At 39.3% G+C, this 26,850-nt stretch overlaps 10 protein-coding genes across 10 annotated transcripts in view; 7 read left to right on the top strand and 3 right to left on the bottom strand.

Annotated features, from left to right (window-relative positions):
- Window positions 1-389: 389 nt before the first annotated feature.
- CBG09044 lies at window positions 390-1,296 on the top strand (the record flags this gene model as incomplete). Its single annotated transcript, XM_002641137.1, has 3 exons — window positions 390-581; window positions 631-873; window positions 1,090-1,296. The coding sequence occupies 3 exons, from the start codon at window positions 390-392 to the stop codon at window positions 1,294-1,296; spliced, it is 642 nt and encodes a 213-aa protein (XP_002641183.1).
- A 436-nt stretch (window positions 1,297-1,732) lies between these two features.
- Window positions 1,733-7,401, top strand: CBG09045 (the record flags this gene model as incomplete). Its single annotated transcript, XM_045243627.1, has 8 exons — window positions 1,733-1,763; window positions 1,864-2,574; window positions 2,625-3,148; window positions 3,175-4,733; window positions 4,782-6,122; window positions 6,170-6,812; window positions 6,945-7,211; window positions 7,264-7,401. The coding sequence occupies 8 exons, from the start codon at window positions 1,733-1,735 to the stop codon at window positions 7,399-7,401; spliced, it is 5,214 nt and encodes a 1,737-aa protein (XP_045093905.1).
- A 3,680-nt stretch (window positions 7,402-11,081) lies between these two features.
- Window positions 11,082-14,313, bottom strand: CBG09046 (the record flags this gene model as incomplete). The annotated part of the gene is made up of 7 exons (XM_002641139.1): window positions 11,082-11,320; window positions 12,167-12,304; window positions 12,577-12,691; window positions 12,863-13,072; window positions 13,130-13,348; window positions 13,394-13,552; window positions 14,179-14,313. The coding sequence occupies 7 exons, from the start codon at window positions 14,311-14,313 to the stop codon at window positions 11,082-11,084; spliced, it is 1,215 nt and encodes a 404-aa protein (XP_002641185.1).
- Window positions 14,314-15,179: 866 nt separating this feature from the next.
- On the top strand, window positions 15,180-15,290 carry CBG25840 (the record flags this gene model as incomplete). Its single annotated transcript, XM_045243626.1, has 1 exon — window positions 15,180-15,290. One exon carries the CDS (start codon window positions 15,180-15,182, stop codon window positions 15,288-15,290), a length of 111 nt encoding a protein of 36 aa, XP_045098855.1.
- Window positions 15,291-17,829: 2,539 nt separating this feature from the next.
- Window positions 17,830-18,667, top strand: CBG09047 (the record flags this gene model as incomplete). Its single annotated transcript, XM_002641140.1, has 3 exons — window positions 17,830-17,889; window positions 17,941-18,312; window positions 18,614-18,667. The coding sequence occupies 3 exons, from the start codon at window positions 17,830-17,832 to the stop codon at window positions 18,665-18,667; spliced, it is 486 nt and encodes a 161-aa protein (XP_002641186.1).
- A 131-nt stretch (window positions 18,668-18,798) lies between these two features.
- Cbr-dnc-2 lies at window positions 18,799-19,932 on the bottom strand (the record flags this gene model as incomplete). The annotated part of the gene is made up of 4 exons (XM_002641141.1): window positions 18,799-18,876; window positions 18,923-19,665; window positions 19,710-19,776; window positions 19,825-19,932. 4 exons carry the CDS (start codon window positions 19,930-19,932, stop codon window positions 18,799-18,801), a joined length of 996 nt encoding a protein of 331 aa, XP_002641187.1.
- Window positions 19,933-20,272: 340 nt separating this feature from the next.
- CBG09049 lies at window positions 20,273-20,803 on the top strand (the record flags this gene model as incomplete). Its single annotated transcript, XM_002641142.1, has 3 exons — window positions 20,273-20,338; window positions 20,386-20,476; window positions 20,523-20,803. 3 exons carry the CDS (start codon window positions 20,273-20,275, stop codon window positions 20,801-20,803), a joined length of 438 nt encoding a protein of 145 aa, XP_002641188.1.
- Window positions 20,804-21,024: 221 nt separating this feature from the next.
- Window positions 21,025-26,850, bottom strand: part of Cbr-zmp-1 — a gene marked incomplete at both ends in the record, with an annotated part of 11,038 nt that continues 5,212 nt past the window's right edge. The window contains 2 exons of the mRNA XM_045243623.1: window positions 21,025-21,382; window positions 21,694-21,947. Of these exons, the coding sequence (XP_045093902.1) occupies window positions 21,025-21,382; window positions 21,694-21,947 (612 nt within the window). The remainder of the gene's footprint in view (window positions 21,383-21,693; window positions 21,948-26,850) is intronic.
- CBG09051 lies at window positions 22,775-23,320 on the top strand (the record flags this gene model as incomplete). The annotated part of the gene is made up of 2 exons (XM_045243625.1): window positions 22,775-23,170; window positions 23,297-23,320. 2 exons carry the CDS (start codon window positions 22,775-22,777, stop codon window positions 23,318-23,320), a joined length of 420 nt encoding a protein of 139 aa, XP_045093904.1.
- On the top strand, window positions 24,310-26,199 carry CBG09052 (the record flags this gene model as incomplete). Its single annotated transcript, XM_045243624.1, has 5 exons — window positions 24,310-24,358; window positions 24,596-24,770; window positions 25,235-25,778; window positions 25,822-26,066; window positions 26,115-26,199. The coding sequence occupies 5 exons, from the start codon at window positions 24,310-24,312 to the stop codon at window positions 26,197-26,199; spliced, it is 1,098 nt and encodes a 365-aa protein (XP_045093903.1).

Below are 26,850 nucleotides of genomic sequence, written 5' to 3'. Positions count from 1 at the left end.
ATTTTTGGCCGGTTTACCAAACACTCACTTTTAGCAAGCCACATATAAGAAATTAGCATATCTGAACTCCCACGTGGCACTTCTGCCAGACAGCTATAGCTCCAGCACACTCTCCGTCTTCCCATGTCTCTCATCGTTACTGCCTTTCACATCATACATTTTCTTCTATACTTTTCGGTTTCCCGGAGAATCTTCCTTCATTTTATAACCATTCTCTTTTAGTTCTCTTCCCATCAGGCTATGACTGCCCATTTGTTATCGTTTCGCAAACAACTTGACCTCGATAACAGAGGTGTTTTGTTGGTTATCGATGCATTATTACCGATTTCTCGTTTCTACTCGTTTCCACTTATTTTTCTCAAAAAAATCCTTAATTGTGCAGGGTCACCATGAACGTCTTCCGTATAGCGGCTGATATGGCGCACTTGCTTGCGATCATCATTCTCCTGCTCAAAATCTGGAAGAGCAGATCGTGCTCCGGAATCTCGGCTCGTTCGCAGATTCTGTTCGCTATCGTGTTCACTGCTCGCTACTTGGATCTTTTCACCACCTACATTTCGCTTTACAATACGTTCATGAAGGTATTCTGTTGTTTGATCGACTAATTCAAATAAACATATTTGTTTTCAGATCACATTCCTTGTTGCCACCTACGCTACCGTGTACTTCATCTTCTTCAAGTTCCGTTCAACCTATATGCGCGAATCGGACACTTTCCGCGTTGAGCTTCTTATCATCCCATCTGCGATTCTGGCTTTCCTCATCAATCACGACTATGCTCCATTCGAACTCCTCTGGACTTTCTCCATCTACTTGGAAGCTGTTGCTATCCTTCCACAGCTCTTCCTTCTTCAATCTACTGGTTCCGCTGAGGTAAGGGATGTGTGAATAATATTCTCCCGTTGTGAGCAATATAAGATAATTGCGACCCGGAATGAGATGCATACATACGAAATATTTGCCCTCCATCGAATTTCGAATTGGTGGTCATCATTTTAATGTTGCGCTGTTGTCTGAAGAGACGCAGAAGACGTTAGACTAGCACTTGAACCTTCCTCTCTCTTCTGTTTCTATTTGTCATTCTTGCAGGTCATCACTGCTCACTACTTGTTCGCTCTTGGCTCATACCGTGGTCTCTACATCTTGAACTGGATCTACCGTTACTACACCGAGGAATACTTCGATCCAATCGTTGTTGTCGCCGGAATCGTCCAAACTGTTCTCTATGCCGATTTCTTCTATCTCTACGTCACCCGCGTTGTCCAAACCCGCAAGGGAATGGAGCTTCCGATCTAAACGAACGATTTCCTATTTATTATCTGGCGTTTTTCCTACTACGAGGTTATATTAATCTGATGGAGTAGATGATTTTACAAAAATTGTAGTCAGCTACTCATTTTTTTTGTTGGTTTTTTTTTGTTTTGGGAGATGATAAACGAGTGAGCCAGCAGCCAACATCCTTTTAATTTATTTCCGTGTGTGATATTATTTATGGGGATTACCAGAAATTTCCGATGTTTTTAATAGAGGTTTTAATGTATAAATAATGAAGTTCTTTTTTCAATACTTGGTTTCGCAATTTGATTATTTCATAACCTCAAGCTTTGAGAACCGGTTCGTTGCCCGTTTCATGTCGGATCTCAAAAATTTTAGTTAACTTATTAAATTGCATTTTTCAGGAAAAAAAAGTTCTTTGGAAAGGGTTCATCAATTCGAAAGTATTTCGAGAACGATGTCAGCTAACGCTAATTGGGATGACAGCGGTTAGTTTTTTTCTAGAACATTTTAGGATTAGGATGAGCAAGACGGTTTACCTAAAATTTGCAATGAGTAATGCTACCATAAACCGATTTTCATTTTCAGACAGCGAAAACGAGAACGTGGTTGTCGAGGAGAAGCCGGTGATTCTACCTCGCGCCCGGCAGCCTTCGATAGCGAAAAGTTTGGAGAAAGTGCAAATTCTCGAGAACAGTGTCGCCGGATCGGAGAAGAACGCTTCGGACGACGACTCGGACGCCAGCTCAGTTATATCTGATGATATGGAAGGTATTGGAGAAGACAACGAAGTGTTGAACTTTTCATTAGATCAACTCCAAATGCTCAAAAGAAATCTTGCTCAATTCCCATGCAGTTATAAGAATATTATCAGCGAATTCGCTGATGTGGAAATTTTTCTCATTTCGATCGATTCTCTTGTCGTAGAGTGTGCTGCTCACAGCTACCATAACTGGGATGTAGCCGGACAGTCATTGGTCCTCAACAAGCAAATCGACAGATTCCTTCAACAATTCGTTGATATCGGAGGACGCTTCAAACTCATTGTATTCTCCGATTTCACAGCTCAATTCGCTAAGGATACCACCCTTTCTTTCGCCAGATCGGCTGCTTTGGCTCATCTCGGCAATGGTCCATATGCAAGAGATCTCCTTTTCTTCACGAACCCAACTGATCCAGAATGGGATAAACTTCTGAATGATCTGACGCCGTCTTTCCTCATGATCTCAACTGACAACGTGACACCAAATGTGTGTGCAACACCTGAGATTGACTTGACCAGACAGTTCGAGACTATTGGTAAGTGAATAATATCAACCGATGACGTTATATAAAAAAGATACTTTCAGCATTCGATGTGCTCACTCGATCGATGTCAGTTGTTCTTCTGCATTCAATCAAAGTGAACTTCGTTTCTGTGGAAGCTTACTACATCCAGCCATGCCTTGTCATTGCTCCAGATTGGCCGGCTTTCCTTGCTGCTCATTGGGACAACAATGGGACACTTCTCCGTAACCATCTCAGCAAGGCGATCAAGTTCAATCAATTCGAAACCCCAGCTGATCTGTGGGTGAAGATTATCACCGATGCTAAAGCTACAGGAAAAGGATCGGACACTTTTGACACTCTAGCAGCCGCCGTTATTCTTTCTTCATTGATTTGTAGTAGAAGAGGAGCTCATAGAGTGTATTATCCAGCTCGTGAGGATGCTAAACGAGGATTGAACGTTATCAGAGATAGACGATTGATCCTTAATGCCGCTGTTGTTCTTCTTGATAAGGCGGATCATGCGGTGAGTGTCAATGACTTGAAAACATATAGTTCTCGTTTTTTCAGAACTCAAAAATCGATCTCACTGATTTGTGGGATGGTCGTATGGTTTATTCAATCTTCGATGAGCTCTCTGCGAACCAAACAGTCCTTCCATATCGCCTTCAAGAAGATTTCGCCAAGTACCATCAAAAGGCCGGACTCTCTGTTCCACTTGCAACTGATACTAATGAGAAGCTCTTTGACCCAGTGCCAGAAATTACGGATCCACTTCTTGACTTGCCAGTTCTCTACAGTGTTACTTCTCCAATGATTAAGAGATTTGTCCCTGAAATTGAGAAAATGACTTCTCAGAATGCAGTAGAAGAAGGATCAGTGCAAGATTACGCTGATTATTTGAAAGAAACTTCACAATGGAGATTCAAGCCAATTGAAGAGACCTACGCACAGAAGGAAGAGAAAATCGAGGATGCTTGGCAGTTGAAGAAAGCCAATCGTTCAAAGCAATTCCTGATGAGATGGTACGAACTCTTCGCCAATTCCCTCGAAGGTCGTGGTTCCAACCTTTTGGTCGATTTCTCTCGAGTTCCAAAAGGATTTGCAATCGCCGAGGAAGAAGTTGTCGATGATAAGAAGACAGGAAAAGGAGGCTGGAGTGGTCAGAAACAACAGAAACCAGGAGCCGGTGGTAAGAAAGGAGCAGTGAAAGAAGCAGGAAAATCGAAGAAAGATTTGATCTTGGAAGCGAACAAAAAGGCAAAAGATCAGAAAGTGGCAGACAGTGAAAAGGTGAAGATCAAGTACGGATGTCAGCAAGGAAAGGAGGCGGTTCTCTTCTTGAACAACCTCTACTCTTCTCTCGACCTTCCAGAATCAAGAGCTCTTTGCGTTTATGAAATTGTTGTTCGCGAAGGAAGAACGATGTTCGATCAGCACCAAGGCTCTGACAAGCAAGAAATAAGAAGAAACGTCGCGGTTGATTTTGTCGGTCATCTGAAGGATTGCTTCGTGAAGCATTGGGAGCACTTGGAGCCGAAACAAAAAGAGCAAGTGGTTGATTTGTGGGTGTCACTCGGTTTCGATGCACCAGCCGGATCCAAACCATCTTCCGAAGCCAAACAAAAGAAGCTCAATCTTGGAATCAACATGGTTTACTACCAGCTCCAATACGGAGGAGAGCTCATCGATATTCAATCTGATCCGAAAAAAGACGATCGTGTGAGTGGATTCGCTCCGGATGGATGGCAAAGAAAAATGCTTGACTCTGTTGATCGTGGCAACTCGGCTCTGATCATTGCTCCAACCTCTGCTGGTAAGACATTCGTTTCATACTACTGTATCGAGAAGATCCTCCGTGCTAGTGACAACGATGTCGTCGTTTATGTGGCACCATCGAAAGCGCTCATCAATCAGGTTTGTCTAAACAGTATCCAAGCCTCAATTCATGTTTATCAATTATTTCAGGTGTGTGGATCCGTCTACGCTCGTTTCCGTAATAAGTCAATGAGGCGGGGATTATCACTCTTCGGTACACTTACTCAAGAGTACTCGCAGAACGCCATGCAATGCCAAGTGCTCGTCACTGTTCCAGAGTGCCTCCAGGAACTCATGCTTTCAAGAACTCCAGCCGTACAAAAGTTTGTGTCTCATATCAAATACGTCGTGTTTGACGAAGTTCATTCTATTGGGTAAGTAATTTTTCCGTTCAAGTTGAATCACATTCTTTTGTTTCTCAGAGCTTCCGAAGAATCGCACATCTGGGAACAACTTCTGCTCCTCATCCAATGTCCATTCCTCGCGTTGTCAGCTACTATCGGAAATGCCAATAAATTGCACGAATGGCTCGATTCAAGTGAACAGGCGAAGACATCTGGAAAGCGAAAGGTCGAGCTTATCAACTATGGAGAAAGATATTCCGAGTTGGAGTTGTCGATTCTCAACATTAACGATCCACACGGAGAAGATGACGGTATTGCGCACAAGAAAGCAGGAGAAAATGCCGTGATCCCATTGATGCCATACGGAGTGTACATGCCAGAGAAGCTTCGAATGTTCTCCATTCCAGAAGATCAGCAGTTGACAGCCAGACAAATTCTTCACCTCTACAACATGATGGCGGAGGTTGATGCTGCTTCCAAGAAAGAGTTCGAGCCATGCAAGTTCTTCGGCCAACATGGAACGAAAGCAGTTTGGATTTCAAGATCAGAGCTTAGAAGACTGGAAAATGCGCTCAAGGAACGCTTCATGGAGTGGCTGAGCACTGATGAACAGAAGATCAACTCTATTCTGAAGATTCTCAAGGAGCCAGTCAACACTCAGCTCACCTACAGAGCTCGTCCGTTCAACAAGAAGAAAGTAGCTAATGACTACATCGTGACACTTGTCGACAATTTGAAGGAGAAAGGAGAACTTCCAGCGATTTGCTTCAACGACGATCGTTACGTCTGCGAGAAACTCGCCCAGACCTTAGCCGATGAGCTCCAGCGACGAGAGTTGGAGTACATGGAGACGGATGAGTTCAAGAACAAGTACATGATCAAGGATGAGAATAAGCTAGTGAAACTTGCCAAGAGAAAGAGAGATGATGCCGATAAGAAAAAAAAGGGAGACAAGGATGAGGATGCTGGTCCAGAAAAGGAAGACGATGAGATGGATGTGCTTGCTATGAAGAAGGCTAGATTGGCGAGAGCTCTGGAAAGATTCAAGCTTCGTGGAAGAAACGGAGGAGATCCAGATATATACGCCAAGATGATAGAAAGAATGGAGAAAAGTGGGAAGCATCGTGAGAGCACTCAAATACTCTTCAAGCTCTTCGAACGTGGAATCGGTTTCCATCATGCTGGAATGAATAATGTCGAAAGAGGAGCAGTCGAAGTGTTGTTCCGTTCTGGAAATCTCGCCATTCTGTTCTCTACCTCAACACTTTCTCTCGGAGTAAACATGCCTTGTAAGACAGTCATGTTCGGTGTGGATACTATTCAGCTCACACCGCTTCTCTACCGTCAAATGTCTGGTCGTGCTGGACGTCGTGGTTTCGATCATTCCGGAAATGTCATCTTCATGAGTGTGCCAACTAGGTAATTTATTCATACGTACTGTTCTTTTCTTAAGGGTTAAATTTCAGTAAGATCCGTCGTCTTTTGACTGCTTCCCTTTCAAACCTTCAAGGAAATCCACCATTCACCGTCATATTCCTTCTCCGCCTGTTTGCTTATGTCCATCAACAAGATATCATGAATGAGGAAGGACAGAAGGTGTCTACTATGAAGCAACGTGCTTTCGCGGCTAAGTCACTCCTCGAGCACTCCTTCAGTGTGCATACTCGTCGTGAAGCCAAAGATGGAGTTCTGCAGAAGCAACTTCGCATGTTCTCCGCGTTCTCCTTCCAGCTGCTTCGTCATCTCCAGCTGCTCTCTCCGTTTGGAGAAGGAAAGAACTTTGCCGAGCTTGCTATTCACTCCCAGAACGGATCATCCGGAACTCTTCTTTTCATTTACCTTATGCAGAAGAAGTGCTTCCATCAGTTGCTGAAGAAGTGCGAAAGCGCGGATGAAGCTCAACTCATGATGCTTGAAGTGCTTGCTAACCTCTTCACCAACGTCCGCATGTCTCCATTCCATGAGAGAAATGACAATCTGGAGAATGTTCATGTTAACCTCCGTGGCTTGCCATCGATTTTGGTTCCGTATGTTGAGGAGTACAACAAGACTGTTGGTGGTCTCTACAAGCGATTCATGGCTGCTTCTTCCAAGGATGGAAACCTTTTGGTATGATTTTTGAATTTCGATATATGGAAAAGTATAGAAAAACTATTTTTTACCTAATCCGGAAATCACTTTTTCTTGAACCTGAATTTTCTCCGTTTTTTGAATAGGCTCATTAAACTCTGTTTTTTTCAGGACCCAACATTCACAGTGAGCGGAAAACTTGACAGCGAGAGTGTCTCCCTGACTGAGGATTTCCTCGTTACCCCACTCTTCGATCAGTATTCGCACGATGAATCATTCCTCCCAGTGATTGATACCAACAAGAAGGATCATCGTGGACGTAAGATTCAACGCAACGCCTACGCCTACGATTTCTACGTTCACGGATCTCGTCAACTCCTTCCCGAAGTCAACGGTTTGCATGTCAACGTTGCCTGGTTCTTGCTCCACGACTTTGTGGTGAGTTTCCACCTGTCTCTTCCCCTTTCAATTATTGCATTACATTTTTCAGTCTATACTCGAACGTCTCGCTGTCGGAGTCCACAACATGGCTCGCCCACAAGATCCACTTGTCTTGATTCTTGAAGATCTGTCGAAGAATTACGATGAGAAATTCCGCAAAGCATTCGGAATGCGTTCTCGCGATTAATATATCTTTTTTCCCATTTATTCACTTCGTTTTTTTTTTCCTTTATATCGTAAGCTTCATTTTTGTAGTAGCCCCCTATTCTTTTCTCAGCTCTTGACTGGTGGCTTTCAGTTTTGGAAATACCCCCGGTTACTCTTTCGGCATTCTATAGTAATTCCACCTTCATTTCCATCATTGTTAAACCTGTTATTATCCTAACTATTATGTTTCCCTATCTCTTTGTTGCTTTTTTTCTACATTTTTCTAATAATCTTTTAAAATTCTCGTTTATCCTCTTTTTCTCTTCCTTACAAAGTGTTTCTTCGTCAATAAAGTGCATGAGTAGTAAGTAAGGTGTCCAAGAGCAACCACCTACTTTCCCCATTCTGTTCTCGCTATTCTTCTCCTCCTCCTACTTCTCCCGTTTCGCTCTTTGCTACATATATACCACGTATTATAAAACATTCGTATCATGAAGTGAATCGGGAAGAGCGAGAGGAGCGATGCTAGAGGAGAGGGAGAGCATCAGCAGGGAGAGAGACACAGAAACCGAGTGGTACGGTGTGTGTGCTTGCTGTGCCACGTCAGTCAGGGAGGGACGATTTTTGCCGAATATAAAAATATTATGTATGGAAAAAAGGGGGCGGTATATAGGGAAAGGAAAAAGGGACAAAAAAGAGAAACGGGCATTCAATATATTTTCGCATGCAAACACACATTCGACTTTTGTAATAATATTTCATATTATTGCCTTTTCATTGAAAATCGTTTGCTAGTACCTACAGTAGCTGATGTATCCGGTCCCTTTTGTGTCGAGACCATTCTTTTAAAAAATTTCCTTCAAGCTACAGTAACCAATTATTTTTCGAAAACTTTTTAGGGCCCTACAAAACTAGGTTAAAATTTTCTGAATTCTCTGAAATTTTCAGAATATACTAAGCAAAAAAACAGCTTCATTTTTGTAGTTGACCACTTTTTTGTAGCTTCCATAGTTTTGGAGGCATGCGCCTTTAAAAATCGTGCACTCTTCTTTTGCTTGGCGGCGCCAAAGGGCGCCTCATTTTTAAGGCGCATATCTCAAAAACTACGGTAGCTACAAAAAAGTTTTTAACTACACAAATTAAGCTTTGTTTCTGCTCAATTTTTAAATGAAAGTTTTAAAAATGTCGAATAACTTTAACCTGCTTTTGTAGGTAGCCAAAAATTGCTATAGAAAAAAATTTGAAACAATGGTTAGAACATAAAAAATAACTGCTGAATGGTTATTGGTTATCTTTTAATTCTATATCAGGAAACTATTTAGATGGTTCTGAAAATGTAGAAATCTACTTTTTAGAATAGTAATTCTTTTCAAAACAATAAGAAAAAGACAATTTTCAAATTATATGCTGATTTATGTGAGAGTCTGAAAAATAAAAATAAAATATATCTAAAACAAGTACAGTATTTTTGTGAATTTCGTTCAATTTGAAACCAAAAGCAGAAAATGGAAGATACCGTATTCCTTCTAATAGAAACCCACCGGAACCATCAGCTTTGAGCTCCATCAGCATTTTATCAATGAACAATTTTTTCGTATCTTTTACAGGAACCGATATAAATTGGCTAAAAGTGGAAAAGGCGACACTTGCCGGCTGAGCTACTCGGTCGGCTGTCGATCTTGTTACTTTGACTCAATTTATCTCGTTTTCTTTGAAAGATATCAAAAAGTGGTCGACTAATAAAAAATTGGTGATATCATAATGAACAATTTATCCGTTGGCAAATCTTTTATATCTCTCATAGTAACCGAGATAACCGGGCTCAAAGTGGACGTATAGAATGTGGGCTTCTACTAGAGCACGCGCTGCCCAATTGAAAAAATTCCTGGCGAGTTTGTGAAAAATTGACCTATTATTATATTATAAATGTACTTTCAAGCATCTAGTTGTGTTCACAATCATTATACTCCAGAATTTGGAAGACCCTCGTCACTTTCTTTTTCTCTGAAATTTCAGAATTTCGAAATTTCCTTTTCTTACAAAAAAACGGTTCCCGATTCTTCCTTTTTTCAGATTCCCATAGTCATAAAATTGTTTCCATCATTCTTCCCACCTTCCATTCCATTCTTCCCTATTTCTTGGAAATGCCAAATCTTCTATTCTGCATATTTCACACAGCTCCACGAAACCAAACTAAAATGAGAACCCTAATCTCATATTAGGTGTTCCCATTCGTTTCTCATTCCGGCTTGATAAACTCTCTAATTATATTTCCCCCAAGTTTCTCTGCGTCTCCACACTCTTTTGTTGCTCTCTATGGAAACCAAAAGTGGGCGTGGCCTAAATGTTGGAGAAGAAGAAGGTGCTCAGTTGTGTGCCCTTTCAAGACTGCTGGCCAGTTTTGCTCTTGAAAAGAGTTTTTGTGCTCAACTTTCTTATCAAACTGCTGATAAGAGTGGAGCGCTCATTTTCACTTTTCTCTTTTCAACTTTTCACTTTTCAGCTGAAATTTTTCTTAAAAATTGAATGACTTTTTCCAGGTAATTATTCCTATCGAATTTCAAAGAATCCAATGAAGAGATAATCACTTTTCAAATGGATTTTTGTTGTTCGGGAGAGGTAAGGGATTACTGTAACTAGTATAAATTTCTTAAACTTTTTGCAGTCTGAAATCTAGTCAAGAAGCTCATCAATATGGTTCATTTGTCTTGTCTTCTTCTCCACCTCAAGAAGTCAATTTGCTAGTAATCGGAAGCCGATTTTTTGCGGCGAAAATGAAGAAACCAAATTGATTTTGAAGACGTCAGAAGGGTCCAATTGGTGAAGCGGTTCTACCCTTTTTAATTTTTCGATTGATGATGGAGTCAATATAAGGATGTGCAATTGATCTCCGGAAACAGTGTCGCCGCGCCATATTACATTAATTTCCGAATTGAAGGAAAAACATCCCCCATTTATCCCCCAAAATTTGACGACTGTTCCTGGACACACCCTTCTCCTCTCAATTTTTTTTTCTCTTTTTAATTTTTTATTATTTTACTATTTGAGGTTTTTAAGAGGGAAGCAAAATGGCAATTTTCTCCGCGGTCGCCAAAATCGCTGAAGTTTTCCAGGTCACTCGCTGGACTACACAGCCGGCCAAGCGGATCCCTTACAGGAAACGTTGTGCTCCTTTAGCTTTGAAGCGATTTACAAGCTCAACATTACTCAAAACGAGCTCAAGTCAATTAAGAGCTCAAAATCAAAATTCTAGCCGGTAAATCAATTCAACATTAAAGGCGCATGGAATTTCCTACAAGAGTCTCGCTTGGCTAGCCGTGGAGTCCACGTGGACAAGCAAATGACCTAGAAACCTCCAGCTTTTTTGTCTTTGCTTCCCTCTGAATAACCGCTTATAAGCACTCAAAGCCATCAAAGCAAAAACTGTGATAATGTGTTGTACATAATTCTTCTCCCCCCTTCATTCCCCTCTAGTATGTCCCTTTTGAATTTTCTTCTTAAAATGATGATATTGCATTCTCATATAATTTCGTGCCACTTTCTCACTTTCTGCATTCAAACCATCTGACCATCTTATCATAATGCAAAACGCCCCAAAAAGAAGTGATAATAAATAGTTTTGAGTTTGAAAACGAACAAACAAAAAATGTATTCATGCTATATGGACAAGAATCATGGGACATGAGAAAATGAGAGACACCATTTAAAAATACATATAAATCATTCACTTTCTGAAGATTGCGAATGGGAAAGATTCGAATGTTCGGAGAGAGTTTTGACCATTCTCGGGGAGAGCATTGGAATGTATTCGCGTGGAATCAACCAGGTTGAAAGATTGAAAAGATCCAAAAAGACTTTGTAGCGATCGCTGACTGTTGAACGGAGATACATGTAGCCAGAAGAGCCACCAGTTCCTTGTTTAGCTCCGAGCATTCTTTGAACCAGGAGGACGTGGTTGTCTGAAATATTCTTTTTTGAAATTTCTAAAGATTACAGAATGAATGAATTTCAATCAGGTTCATTCTGAATATCAATGTTAATACAGAGTTTGCTCTATAAGAAGCACACCCAATACTTTAAAACTTTGATCTCAATTATCTCGGTTCCCGTAAAAGATATCGAAAACTTGTCAACTGATAAATTATTTATCATAACATCTTCAATATTTCATCAGTTGGCAATTGTTTGATATCTCTCATAGGAACCGAGATAATTGAGCTCAAAGTTGACGGGTTGGGTGGATTTGGTTAACAAGGTTTCAAAAGAAAAAATTAAGTCTATAGACTATAAACTTTGAATCTTCATAAATTGAAAAATAAAAGATTCTCATACTTTTTCAGATTCCAAACTATTAACAAAGTAAATTTTATGTTCTGGAAATATCGGAATTCCAGGTAATCTGAAGTTTCAATTTCAGAAAATCTGCGATTCCAAAATTTGAAAATTAAGTCTCAACTTTTAGGCTTATCGAAATATAAATATTCTGAGAATCTGTGTATTCTAGAGTTTCTGACATCTCTAGAATTGGAAAAAATTCAGAATCTTGGAATCTTGTGAAGTTAAAATGCCGTAAAACCTCTAATAGAAGGGCCCCAAGCTTCAAATTTTGAGTCACTTTATCTCGGTTCCTGTAAAAAGGTATGAGAAATTCCTGAACTAATGAAAACATTATCAAAATGTCACAAACGTTTTATCAGTTGACATATTTTTGATATCTTGCAAAGGAGCCGAGATAAATTAGCTCAAACTTGACATTGTTAGGGCTTTATCTTACAGTTTTTAGGGTATTGAGCCTCAAAACTTACATCTCCACTTGGTGAACAAACTGTCAATATCCATAAGGAATGTCAGAATCTGGTACGGTTGTGAGAAACGTGGCATATCACGATAGAAGTAGATCATCATGGCTCCTTTAGTAGCGTCATGGGACAGAAGACGGTTTCCTAAATAGATATAATTTTAAAATACTGTATTGAAGATGTTATGATGAATAATTGTATCAGTCCTTTAACAGTCCTTTAACAGTAGCCCACACAAACCGCCAAACCAGCTCAAGTAACTCGATTTTTATGAAAGATATCTAAAACTTGCCAAAGGTAAAATATGTATCATAATCTTCTCAACATTTTATCAGTTGACAAGTTTATGATATCTTTTACAGGAATCGAAATAGTTAAGCATAAAGTTGACGATATCTTCCCGCCATCATTTTTACCATTTCTGATATGTTGCTCATGTTGACGTGGGTCCAGAATCGACTGGAAAGCGTCCGAAGTTTTGCTGTACTCGGCGCGGAGTTGCTTTTTGATCTCCTCCGTGTTGGACGGGTCCTGCAAGAAGATGGGTTTCCATTGGAAACAAGAGAGCTTTTAGACATTTGGAGGGACATAAAATAGAGAAATGACGAATGAGATTTTTCGGGAAACTTCGGAAAAAAGAAACATACATTTTATGCAAAATTTGAAAAGGGACAACAAATCCAAAAATTGAAAAAAACATACCTCAGCTTGCTTGGCCAAATCACTGAGATATTTGTTAACCGAACTCTCATACTTGCTCCAGAATCCTTCGTCTTCTGAAGTTGACTTCAATCCTGGAGTTCTCTCCAACCAACTCTCGATCAAAGTCAAAAGACTTTTCTCATCTTCTGTCGTATTCAACGCCTTCAGGTCGTCATCGTTGAATACATTCTTGTAGTGTTGAGCGTTGTACTGAAATAAGGAATATTCACATTTGAAAATTTCCCTGAACCTTCCAGAATCTCTTACTTTGATTCTTCTCTCCTGCTTCACACCCAACTTATTCTCCAGAATACGAAACTGGAGCGACTGGAAACCGGAAGCCGGAGTCAAATATTTTCTGAAATCCACAAAATCCAACGGACTCATCGTATCCAAAAGTGTGATTTGTTCTGTGAGAAGGCTCAGAATTTTGACGATTCGATCCAGTCCCGATACAATTTTTAACGTTTTTGTTTCATCGACAATCTAGAAAATGAGGAATTTAAAATTTTCGAGAAAGAAAGGAATTACAGTATTATTCAGGAGTTTTCTAACAATATCCAAATCGAAAATAATCTGTTTGAACCAAAGTTCGTGCGCCTGATGAATGACGATGAAGAGATGCTCGTCATCGACACGTTGACCGTCCGCTTCTGATTTCAATTTTTGTGCTGTCAGTATTTTGTCAAGCTGAAAAATAAGAAAGATTCTGAGTTACTGGAATTATGAGATTGTAATATTTTGAAATAGTTAGGCATCCAATTACCGCAAAAGAAAGGGCTCCCTGACTTTTAACTTTGAGCTCAATTATCTCGATTCCTGTGAAAGGTATCAAAAACCTGTCAACTAATAAAATAGTTATCATAAAAGCACCAATATTTTATCAGTTGACCACTTTTTGATATCATTCATAGCAACCGAGATAATTGAGCTCAAGGTGCAGTGTTGTTCTAATAAAACGACCTCGCCCTAACTTTTAATTTTAAGCTCAATTATCTCGGTTTCTATAAGATATATCAAAAATCTGTCAACTGATAAGATGTTGCTAATTTTACGAAAAATATTTTATCAGTCGACTACTTTTTGATATATTTTGAAAGAACTGAGATCACTATGCTCAAAGTTTACAAGTCAGCTCTTGTAGGCTGAGCTACGCGGTCGGCCACCGAGCTCTTAACTTTGAGCCCATATATCTCGGTTCCGAAAAAAGATAACGAAGTGTAGTTATTTTAAAGCTAGGCTCAAAGGGACAAAATCCTATTTGGGCCTAAAAAGTTCTGGTTGCTCCAGACTCCCAAATTCCCTTTCTAACTAACCTGCAAATACTCCGGATACGTTTGTCCAAATCCCATTTCCACTTTGTTCACACCCTGCTGACATTCCTCTCCTCCTTCCATGAACGTGACTCGATGAGGCAGTGTATCCCCTCCATTCATATACGGGCACGCCATGCTGGAATTCTGAATAAAAAAACTCAAATATTATTTTCTAGTACAGTATACAAAAAGGCAGACACAAAAAAGACGACGGCCTAGACACATTGGGCCACTGTTTAACACAGAAGAAGACGGCGTCGGTCATCGACAAAGACGGACGGTCTGATAATGGTGGAGAAGGCGTCGGAAGACGGGGGAGAAGATAAGAAAAAGTCAGAAAGGGACGAAAACGCAGACGATGGGGGTATCCATTTCGCCGCCGTGTAGATTCACTTAATTTCAAGGAAACAAACACTTAGAGTGTATGTGTCGTAATCATATTATCACTTGACGAATTCACGTGTTCAGATGCTTCGCCTTCGCTTTTTTGATAATGGGCGTTGGCATCAGGGGTTCCCCCGTTGAGTACAGTATTCTTGGAGATACCAGAGTTTTGGGACTTTTTTCATCTTCTTCTTTCTTCTCACATATCTACAGTACCGAACAAAATTATTACGCTTTACGATTTTTGCATCATCCAAACCGTCCACTTTGAGCTCATATATCTCAATTCCTGTGAAAGATATCAAAATTTTTACAAACAATAAAATGTTGAGGATATTATGATAAATATTTTATCAGTTGAGAACTTTTTGATATCTTTCAAAAGAACCGAGATATATCGGCTCAAAGTTAAAAGTTAGATGTCGCGCTCTAGTAGAGTTTACTGTAGGTTGGATGGCCTGATAAACAATGTTGAAGTTGTCCTATTGTCCTGAAATTATTTAAAAACATTGAACAAAAATTTTTGTAGTTGACAATTTTTTTGAAACTACTCCAGCTTGTGAGATATGCATTTTCATATACACAGCTCTAAGCGAACAGCTAGCACTGGCAAACAAATGTTTAAAGAAGCATATCTCAAAGCCTACAGTAGTTACAAAAACAAGTTCAACTGCGAAAATGAAGTACAGATTTTGTTTCATGTTATCTCAAAATTTCAAAAAGTATGAAAAACTGGATCATACTTTTGTAGGACTTCAAAGTTGACTACAGTACTCCCTCTTATAGAAGCCCACCCAAATCGTCAACTTTGAGCTCAATTATTTCAATTTCTGTGACAGATATCAAACCTTCACCAACTGATAAAATGTTTGTGATATTATGATAAATAATTCATAAGTTGACCACTTTTTGATAGCTTTCACAGAAACCGAGAAAAATTAGCTCAAAGTTTTGAAAATTGAATTGTTGAAATGTGATTATTTTTGTCTGATACGATATAAATTTCTGCTGCATTCCATCAAACTGTTTGTTACAAACTACAAAAAAAACGGAAATCCGTTCAACCCAAAAATATGGTATCTGCAAGGTTGCGCGAATTCCACACGGTACAAAATACATACGGATGACGTCGTCAGTGTTAATTCTCGATCAAGAAGTCGTCGAAACGATGAAAACACGTGGATTGGTAAAGAGAATGATAAGGATGATTACTATTACAATGTACGAAAAAAAAAGAATTCCAAGAAGAACGATTCAAAAGATCAGAATGCAGATTCTAATCAGAACCTTATTAGCTCTAATAGAAGCCCATTCAAACTTTCAGCTCAATTATCTCGATTTCTGTGAAACATGTCCAAAATTGATTTACTGATAAAATATTGTTTATATTATGATAAACATTTTATCAGTTGACCACTTTTTGGTATCTCTGACAGGAACGGAGAAAAGTGAGCTAGAAAGAAAGTGTGCTTCTGTTAGAGGAACAAAATAACAATACTGAAATGAAAGATGACAATTCTGAAACTTTAGAGAAATTTAAAAATGCTGAAACCCAGAAATAATGAAATTCTGATTCATATTGGAGGATTCTGAAAAAAAATCTGGAAAACCTGACAGCGGACCGCCTTCTTCTGGGTCCAAAGAAACCAATCCATCCTCCATCAATCAGTGATCTTTTCCCTTTTTTTGTCACGTACTTTCCTTTTCCGGTCATCATCGTTCATTTATTCCTTATTCATCCATCACAACGTCTTCTTCTTCTTCCTCCTCTGACAATATGTCATATCGATCGACTGAAAAGATCAGCACACGTGATAAGCGAATCCGCCACAGGTTTATCTCTCTGACTTACAAGAAAAAAGAAGATGGGGTACGTTGTAATTGCCACCGCAGCCTATCAACTTCTTGCAGATCAAAAGAAAACTTCATTTTCTTCTCCTTCTGCAGACGACGTCTTCTCTCTTTTCGATCGTTCAGAGATCTGGCAACTGAATGTTTGATCTCGGAGACAGCTGACGACGAAATGGGGAAGAAAAAGAGAATAGGAGATCAGTTCGGGGAATCCCATGCTACTGTACCTTTGGTACGAACTCTGATGGGGGAAACCAGTTTGGAGACGGATGATTTAATGATTTATGGGAACGATTGGTTCAGATGACAGAAGAATGATTTTCTAGTTTGAACGTCATCACTTTTTTGATCTGTTACACATTCTGTGTTGTGAACTTTTAGAAGTTTTCGATTTTAAAGTCATTGTTTCGGAGGATTTGGAAATGTCGGAGATGTGGAAGAGAAGCGCCGGTGGTCGAAGGTCCCACCACGACAACTACCGTAAGCTAAAAAATGTTATTTTTTTGGTTACGGTAGTTGTCGTTTTTCGTGCGTTTTCAGTCAATTCTTCTCTATCAACAATGTTGATTTTTCGACGGTTTTTCTTGAGAAAAATAACAGAAAATTTGAGGAAAAGCGGCATTGGCGGCCTAGAAAAAACCTCGTCCCTAAGGGCTTTCAGCGTATTTTTCGATGCGTTTTTCTCGCCGAAGGAATTTTTTTGATTTTTTTCTTTATTTTTATGTCAACCTACATGCATTTCTGCACATTTTGATGCAATAAAAAATTTCACCGTACACCACCTTTAAGCTGAACTATCAGGTCGCTACTCAGTGGTTTCTGCATTTAATCGAAAAAAACGGTGGAAATATTTATTTAAAAGAACGGCCCGGAAAAAGCACCGCGGGAGGCGTTCGTGTCGATTTACGAGGCTCCGCCCCTAAATCCGATATTTACTGTATTGCACGAAACTAATTTCTGTGAATTTAGTGTGATTTGCTGAACAAAATTTAGATTTTTCGGTAGAAACATAATCGCTAACATCTCAAGAATCCTTTTTTTACAGAAAAATGAAATTTAATTGCGAAAATCGTAAGAACGAGGAAAACATCCGAATTATTACAATTTTTGACATATTCGGCTTCTCACATTTAGCCGACGAGATTTCAATTCACGGCGAAGACATTTGTTTTTAAAGTTCGATCTCGAAAAAGCCCACCGATTACCCTCAAAAAGCCCCCATTATATTCCCCCATTTGCATGTCAATGTTTTAGGGCTCCCTTCAATCCGTTTTTTTTTAAACGAGAGCACACACGAATCTCGTCATTCGTAACCTACAATTTTCAGAAACATAGCCATGCACCCTCCCTTCTACTTTCATCGTTTTGCTCTTTTTGTTCTGACTCCGCTCCTTTTAAATTTTGATTCTTGTTCCGATGAGAATCGTGGAGGTACTTATATTTCTAACCTGTCTCGTTGTATATGTAGATAATGCGGTTAGCCCGGTAATATTCTTATAAGTGACCTGGTTATAGTTAAATTTCTAGAACTTCGTTAGCGATTCTAGATCGCTGTATCCCAAAATGATCCGAACAAAAAGTGCCCATCAATTTATCACTTTCTACATGGGAACGTTTCGAGACTTCTTCAAAAACACCTCAAACATCATGTATCATTTCAACTATTATGATGAAGGGGTCAAGGGAATTGGATGTTATATGGAGAAGGAAATGGATTATACTCGACTTCGAAGTTATTTCGAGAGATATGCCACAACTCATCGTGACCCAGAAATCAAAGTGATCGCTGCCTTGATGATCAGAGGAGGTGCACACATGACTGCCGAATTCCACGTCACCACCAAACAGAAGTGGTTGGGATTTAAAGACCATTTTCATATAGTAGTTAGGGTGGTAAATGTGAGTTTACGGAAATTTTTGATATTATTATGGTACAAAAAATCGGAGCTGTGAAAGCCTTCGAAGGTCCCACAACGACAACTACCGTAACCTAAAAATGTTATTTTCAGAATTAGTTTTCTCGAATTTCGTGCGTTTTCAGTGAATTTTTTCACTCTAAAAAATCGACGAAAACCAGTGAAAACGGAGCAAATTAATTTTGAAAATTAAAGTATTTTTAGGTTACTGTAGTTGTCGTTTTGGGACCCATATCTCCGATTTTTCGTTCCAGTATAATATCTATAATAAAATCTATTTTTAGGACGAAACCGTCGGATGGGGAGTCCGCCACCTGAATATGGCTTTCGACTGCTAAAGCTTCAGGATTCATGCGAATACAAACAATAATAATAATTAAAACATAATTATAGGACAGAGAGCTGGATGAGAAAATATATAAATTATGATCATTTTCGTAAATTGTTAAATATTCAATTTCGTCGTTTTTCACTTCAACTCTGCCACCTTGGCCTCGAGAATTTTCAGCTTTTCAACGACAGATCCGATTTCTTGCTTTCCATTTGTCTGAAACATATTTTATTAATTTGCCCGTTAATCAGTATTTAATTACCTCATATTCAATAATAGCTTCTCTTCCTTGTGCCACCTCTTTTTCCAGTTTCTCTCGAATCGTTTTCAAATGAGAAAGTCCACCGGCGAAATATTGTGCTTGCTCGTGAAGGCGATTCAGTGCTTTGACTTTATTCACATTGCTGGGAAGAGAAGAACAAGCGACGTCCCATTTCTGCATCAATTCGAGAATTTCGTTAACCTTCTTGTCGAGGTTTTCATCGATGTCATTGTTGGCACGAGTCTCATCGATCTTCTCCAATTTTGTAAGCATCACATTCAAACGTTGTTCCAGTCCGGAGACGTATGAATGATTCAGAGTCTCACATCTCAATTTGAGATCTTCAATGGTATCCAGAACTGGAGCCGATGGGATCACAGAACTTCCAATTACTTGCTCAATTCTTCTCAGTCTATTCTCCAAAGCTGCTGCCTTTGAATCCGAGCGAACTTTTGGAAGTTCCACTTCGTGATTCACAGCAGTTGGCTTCCCATTTGCTTGAACTCCTTGCAACGTCTTCACCTCTTTCTCTAGATTCTCCAGAACTTCAGCATTGAGAAGATCAGTTTTCACAGTGTCGTCGGTCCGAATTTGTTCATTCAAATCGGCGATTTCGTAGAGGATACGGTTCAATTTCTCGGCTGGTGTCTCGATTCCTGTGAATCCAGCTCCAGCAACTTCCAGAACGTATTGGTTGTTTCCGAAGGCGTGGCGGCGCTTCTTGGCGATTGAATCAGAGAAATCTGAATATGAATTATATGAATATGGACTTTTAGGGTAGAAATACCGATAGAAGATAAGTTGAGAACACGACCTTTGTATTGCTTCAGTGCCTCGTCAATATCGACAGAAACCTGTAAAAAACTGGGTTATCGGAGAAGATACCCATTTCACAAATTTACCAATTCGATATCTGGATGATTTGGAGTATCATTCTCCGGTTGAGGATTCTGAACTGGGTTGGCAGCTCCGTCAGACTCGTAAATATCCTCTTTTCCGATTGTCGACATTTCACAAGGTTTTGAAGCGAACTGAAAGAGAAATTTCAATTAAGAATATAACGAAAAATGAGTGTAAGCATTCAACAGTATATTTATATGCGCAAAATATGATAAATTTAGCAAAAACTAGGTTATTTGTTGCGAAACAAAATCGAATCGCAGAATAAAATTGAAATGACACGGAAATGCAAATGCGCTCCATCGTCACGCATTAGAGAGTGAGAGACGGAAGAGTTTGCTCCCCCTAAACAAATTTTGAACAAAGTTCTCGCTTTTTTTTCTTTCAGTGCTCTCCGATTAGTTGCTTTTTGAGTTTTTTTTTGTGTTTTCTTAATTTCATATTTTACATATGTACTCGGCAAATCGATCCCATCGCGCAGAAACGAGAAACCGTTCAAAAGACGAGCTCCGAAAGGTATAATTTTGTGGTCCTATTCTAACAATAAATATCCTTTTGTTCAGGTGATCAACTCATTGGAAAAAGTCCGCAGGTGGGAGAAGAAACTCGTTCTCATCAAAGACACCAATATTCGAATTTACAAATGGGTTCCAGGTAACAACCTGGACGATTTATCGATTTTCAAAGTATCCTATTTCAGTGAGCGCTCAAAATATCATGGCTCCACCAAAGGCTCAAATCAAAGAAGTTGACGAGGAGAGCAATCAGATTCCATCAGCTGAGAACTCGCAAGACTCCACGAGTGTCACCCGTCCAGTAGTTAACTTCGATATCAACGAAGACTCCAACTTCTCCACTGGCGACAATTTCGACAGTGACTCGAATCAAACGTTCGAACCACAAAACTATCAAGGCGGCGCCACCGGTTCCACTGATTTCAGTGCGATGCGTGACGCTGAGATGGCATCCAAACCTCAATAACTCTCTATCTGATCTCTTCACCCTAATATCTGTTATTGGTTTCGTGTTTTAATCCCATTCCATACTGTGTAATCTCATTAATAATGTCTCATTCATGTTTTATTCAATTTATCAAAGTTTCACCAGTACATAATATAAATAACCAAAAGACTGTGTATAACCCATTTTCGAAAGTATTTACAAGTGACAAATGTGCCGTAATGAGATTGTAAGTAGTGCAGTTAGAGATAAAAATTGAGTATCAAAACAGTAAGAAGGGCAGTGATGGGGTGAAAAGTAGGTGAAATGTTCAGCACAAGCTTCTCATTTCTTGGACAGAAACCAAAGAAGGATTGAAGTGGCTGAGGATATCCATCAGCAACGTCGAAAACGGATCGAGAAGAGTTCATTCGAAATACTTGGTCTCCTCTAGTGAAATGGATTTCCTTCTCATAGGTGAACGCTGAATGAACACCCTTCGGAACTCGTGCCCAATTCAAATCAATCGCCTTCGGATACCGCTCATCCACTCGCCGATGATCCATTTTCTCATCCAGTTTCCAGTATCTGGACCCTTTCCAGATGTATATTGCAGGAGGGCTGGAAAAAAATTATAGAAAGACTTCTATTATTCTTGCCCGGCGGCGGTGAATCTTGCGGCCGAAATTTTAAAAGCGCATTGTCGGTCTAAATAGCTGCGAAAACAACTACGATTTTTTTTTCGAATAATCGCATGCGCAGCCAATAATGAGTCAAATTAAATTAATTTTCGAAATGGCGCATGTATTTTCTTCGAAAATTCCACTGTTCTTGCTGCTGTACCGACGATGCGTATTTGAATAAATTTTCGACCGCAACATTCATCGCCGCCGGACAAGGATAATAGAAGATTCTGAGTATAAGACACTCACTTAAAATAATGCCATTCGTACGCCAAATCAATGTACTTCTCATCGATTCCGATTTCCGAAAGAGTCAATGGAGCATGAGCCATACGGTTTCCGTAGATAACATAGATCTTTTCACCGACGAAGACCCACAGATGGTGTCCGACAGAAACGGCGGCGTCGATGGGATTCGGGAGTCCGGGGAAGAGTTGATCGATGGGAACGGGCTTGATGATAAGACGCTTCCAATCAGATGAGACACGCCAGACCCATTGGCTCTAGAAAATATACATTTATGTGAATGAATTTAGAAGTTTGATAACAATTTTTGATTCAGCAATATGAAGCATTTTTCCATTCAAGATACCGTATACACTTTATTAGAGTGCCACAAAACCGTAAACTTTGAAATCATATATCTCATTTTCTGCAGAAGATATCATTAAATGGTCAACTGAAAAAAATATTTTTGATATTATGGTAAACATTTTATCAATTGACTGCTTTTATATATCTTTTAAAAGAACCGAGATAATTGAGATTGAATTTGACGATTCGGGTGGGATTCTAAAAGATGGAATACGGTAGTTAACTTTGAGAGTTTACATACAATAGCAGTGTTTCAAATTTTTTAGAAATTACATGTAACATTAAACAGAAACCGTGCTTTATTTTCACAGTAGAAGATATTTGCAACTACTGTAGTTTTTGAGATATGTGTCTTTGAACATTTGCTTGCCGATGTTATTTCAAAATTGTTAACCCAGCTCATTCTATAGAGTTATTCCCACCATTGTTCATTTAGTCTAACTCCTATTCTCCATCAAGATTTTCGTATATTTTCGAATTTTTCCCAAAAGGCAACCGATTATTATGACATTATGTCTTCAGATGTCACTCCTTCAACTCCAGGTGAAGGGAACACCTGGAAAACCCTAACCGGATGGAATCACGCCAAATTTCCCAGAGACCAAGATAATAGGCTCCGCCCACTTTCTATGTTGATGTGTTTGATTCAGAATACCAAATATTCATTCTGTCTCATTTCTGAGTACACTGCTAAGCGCTCTTGTCTTCTGTATTATTGCAATCTACTACTTTAACTATGTCTCGCCTTACCGGACGTGTTTCTTATCCAGCAAAGGAAAACTGCTATTCTTCCTCGAACTATCGTCGTATGGACCATCAGGATGCTCGTCGTGGAAATGGAAACAACTATCGTCAACCGTTCCGATCCGAAGACAATGAGGAGAGATCAAAACCACGTGGAAAGGGAGCTGTCAGATATCAAGGAACTTATAGTGATAGATTCCATCGTCAGGATCAACAGAAGGACTGTTCCTCATCGGATCGATTCAATGGATCATCTCAATCTCAAGAGAAACCAATCTCTCGTAAACCAACTCAAAGAATCGAGGATGTGGTTCCAACTGAGGAACTTCTTGAAGTGGAAGATCTTATCGACCAGATCAGTGATTTGAGTATCCGAAGTGATCGATCAGCATCCCAAATCAAGAGAAACATCCTTGCAAGTGACCTACTTTTGGATACAATGGACATTGATGATTGGGAAAAAGTTTGTAAATCCATGATTGAGACTGGATAAAGGAGAAACTCGATAAAGGAGAAACCGAGTTCATTGCAGACTTAATGGTCGCTCTTCTTAGTAAGTTTTCCTCATTTTTTGATTCATTTAATTTAATATTTTTTCAGAAAATCCAATTTTCGCTGCTGTAATGTCAGATGAATTGATGGATGCCTCGTCTAAATACATAATGGAAAAAGACGGAAAACCAATTCCATCATTCCTATCTTCTATCCTCTGTGCTCATTGGCCAAGACAATATTTCAAAGCATTCGACAATGTGAATCCAATTCTTTATACTGTTGTTTGTATTGTCAAAGGATGGATTCTCGTAGTTCAAGAAGATACCCAAAGATACTACAGTAAGCCAGGAGAATCCAAAAACACTCCAGAAATCATCGAGACTCCCGAAATGGTCAATTTGTGTGCCGTCGCTCTATCGGATCTTTGTGAATCGGCTCAACGTCAACTCTGGATCAATTGGGCGTCTCTTACTGATGAAATCTATGAATGCATCAAACCATCAATCACTCACAATCCAAATTTAACTGGAGAATCTAAGGAACGTCTTCTGGAAACACTTCTTCAGATGAACCAATGGACCAAGAATCGAAAGGCTTCAATGAAGAGTGCAGGTGTTCAAACTGTCTCTTCTGGATGTTAATTTTTCCCTTTTGTTCTATTTTTTCTCCTGTTCATTTTTCTGTAAGTTATAACTTTCCATGGCTTTTTTCTGTACTTCCTTTCCTTGTATCAATATTTACCACATTAGATAAAGTTAATAATTAAAAAAAAAAGTATACTGTATTAAAGGCGCATGGAGTTCCCGGCAAGGGTCTTGCTCAGCTGGCCGTGGTGTCCACGTGGACAAGCAAATGACCTAGAAAAATCCAGCTTTTTCGGCTGCCGCGAAAGCAGCAAATTGCGGAAAATTAGAACGAAACCCTACCATAGACCTAAAAACCTTTTTTATTGATTTCGTGTGATTTCGTGGGAAGTGAACAGCACATTTTGGTTATTCCCAATCCCAAAAAGATTTTCAAAAACTTCCCAGAATGTCATGCGAGAAAAAAGAAGAAGAGGTCAACAAGAAGGAAGATAAGAGTAAAAGTAGAAGAAAGGAAAAAGAAGAAAAGAAAGAGGAAAAGAAGGAAGAGAAGAATTTGGAGAAGAGTAAGAGGAAGGAAAAGGAGGAGAAGAAGGATGACAAAAGTAAGAAAAAGGAAAAGGAAGAGAAGGAAAAGGAGAAGAGCAAGAAGAAGGAAAAAGATGAAAAAGAGAAGGAAAAGAGCAAAAAGAAAGAAGAGAAAGAAAAAAGTAAGAAGGAGGAGAAGAAAGAAGAGGTGAAGGATAAGAAGGATGAGGAGCGAGAAAGAAGAAAAGAGAAAATGAAAAGAGCTGGAGCAGTTTATAATCAAATGAATAATAAAAGTTTGATAAGCGAAGGGTCCACAGTTTTGGGAAGATTCGAGGTCGATGCGATTATTGGTGGTGGAGGTTTCGCTCAGATTTATAAGTGAGTTTATGCATTTTCTGCGGCCGCGGCCAGAAAATTACAAGGAAAAAATAATATAAAAAATCGAAAAAATTATGTTTTCGACATTTTTTGGGTTACTGTAGTTTTTGTTCCAGAAAGAAAATTTGTCTGAAAATTTCAGACTGTACTAAACAAAACAAGAATTTCAAATTTGTAGTTGACAACTTTTCAGTAGCTGCCATAGTTTTTGAGCTATGTTCAATGTTGATAGACGTCTTCGTGACTCCAGTATCCTCTGGCAACTTTGAAGGCGCATAACTCAAAAAACTACGGTATCTAATAGTAAGAAAAAGTTGTCAACTATAAAATTAAATATCTTTTCTTGTTTAGTACACTCTGAAAATTTTTGACCGCAACAAATTGCTGATTTTGCTTCCCGTCTAAACTCTGAACAATCCCTTTAAGATTCAGAAAACTCTAGATTTGAAAAGAAAACTTTTCAGAGCATATGATAAAGTTCGCAAAGAGGATTGTGCAATTAAAATGGAGCATGCGACTTTGGATATTCGTCGAATGAAACTCGAGATTACTGTACTTTTGGCACTTCGTGGTTGCATTGGAATCCCCGAAATTCTGGGTCAAGGAAAATGGCAAAACGGAGATATCAAATCCCAATATATTGTGATGCAGTTGGTTGGAAAGAACCTTTCTGAAATCCGAAAAGCACTTCCACATCGTCGATTCAGCGAACGGACTCTGTACAGAGCAATGCTTCAAATTCTGAAGGCGTTGTCTCTTTTACACGGCGCCGGATTCTTGCATCGCGATTTGAAACCGTCGAATTGTTGTATTGGCGCTACGGACTGTACTAGAATCTACCTGATTGATTACGGTCTCACTCGACAGTATCTTGATAAAGGAGGAATTGTCAGGAAGCCACGTGCCGGAGTTGGTCTTCGTGGAACAATTCGTTATATGAGTTTGGATGCTCATGCTCGACACGATTTGGGACCAAATAATGATTTGGTTGCTTTCCTCTACACCACCGTAATACTTTGAAAATGGGGAAAAAGATACAATAGATTTTCAGATCGAATGTGGAGATGGGTCACTTCCATGGTCCAACGAGTCCACTCATGATAACATTATCAAATTGAAGCAAGCTCATACTGGAGAGAAATTGTGTACAAAGCAACCAGTTATGACAAAAGTTGCCGAGTATATCGAAGGATTGAGTTATCATAACATTCCGGATTATGAGAAACTTTTTGGATTGATTGAAGATTGCAATCCACCGGATCTTAAGGATAGTGAGCCCTATGATTGGCAGTATCGGTGAGTTGAGAGGAATGAAGAATAAAGTTAGGAAATTGAATTTTTCAGAACTCCTCATAACGTAATGACACCGACGAATAATGAGACTCCAGGAGGAACTAAGGAGAATGCGACAGAACGGATGCAAGTGTGAACTCTCATCTTTTTGTCAAATAAAAATTAGATTCTATTTTCTTTTTTATCCCGAATTTTGGCTTACAGTACCATCCAACTTTGAATACTGATCAGCTGAAAACAATTATAAATTGACCGCCTGTTTTCCCTTCTGATATTTTTCACAGCTACCGCAGTTTTCGAGACATCTGCTTTTGAAAATTAGGTTCCTTGAAGAAGAGACCCCGAACTATGAATATTCTAGATTCTGAAGCTTTTCGAATTCCAAAATTTCGAAATTTTCAATATTCGAGAATTCTGTATTTTTGGAATCGCTGAAGTTTGGACCCTTCATGTTTCTTAAATTAAAAACTTTTCAATTTCTGAAACTTAAATTTTTGTGGAAAATGGTCAAAGTTGTGTGTCCGAATGAATACTGGTCCGTATGGTTAGAAGATTTCAGGTATTAGAAAACAAATACACAGGTGATTCGCGAACAATCCGTTACGGACGCTCAGTGTTCGCGCGCGGTTGAAATAGGAACCGCATACGGACCGCACGCGACCCGTTTGCAGAAAACCACAGCACATTATTCCGTATTCCTCCGTATTCTGTCCGTTCGCGAACTCCGTATCCGATCCGATTGCGAATGATGGACAAACGGATCCGTTCGCGAATCAGACAAAAGTTT

Source organism: Caenorhabditis briggsae (assembly GCF_000004555.2).
Source record: "Caenorhabditis briggsae complete genome, chrIII, whole genome shotgun sequence".
NCBI lineage: Eukaryota > Metazoa > Nematoda > Chromadorea > Rhabditida > Rhabditidae > Caenorhabditis > Caenorhabditis briggsae.
The sequence above is the reverse complement of the archived record's forward strand: the minus strand, read 5'-3'. Positions and strand labels throughout refer to the sequence as shown.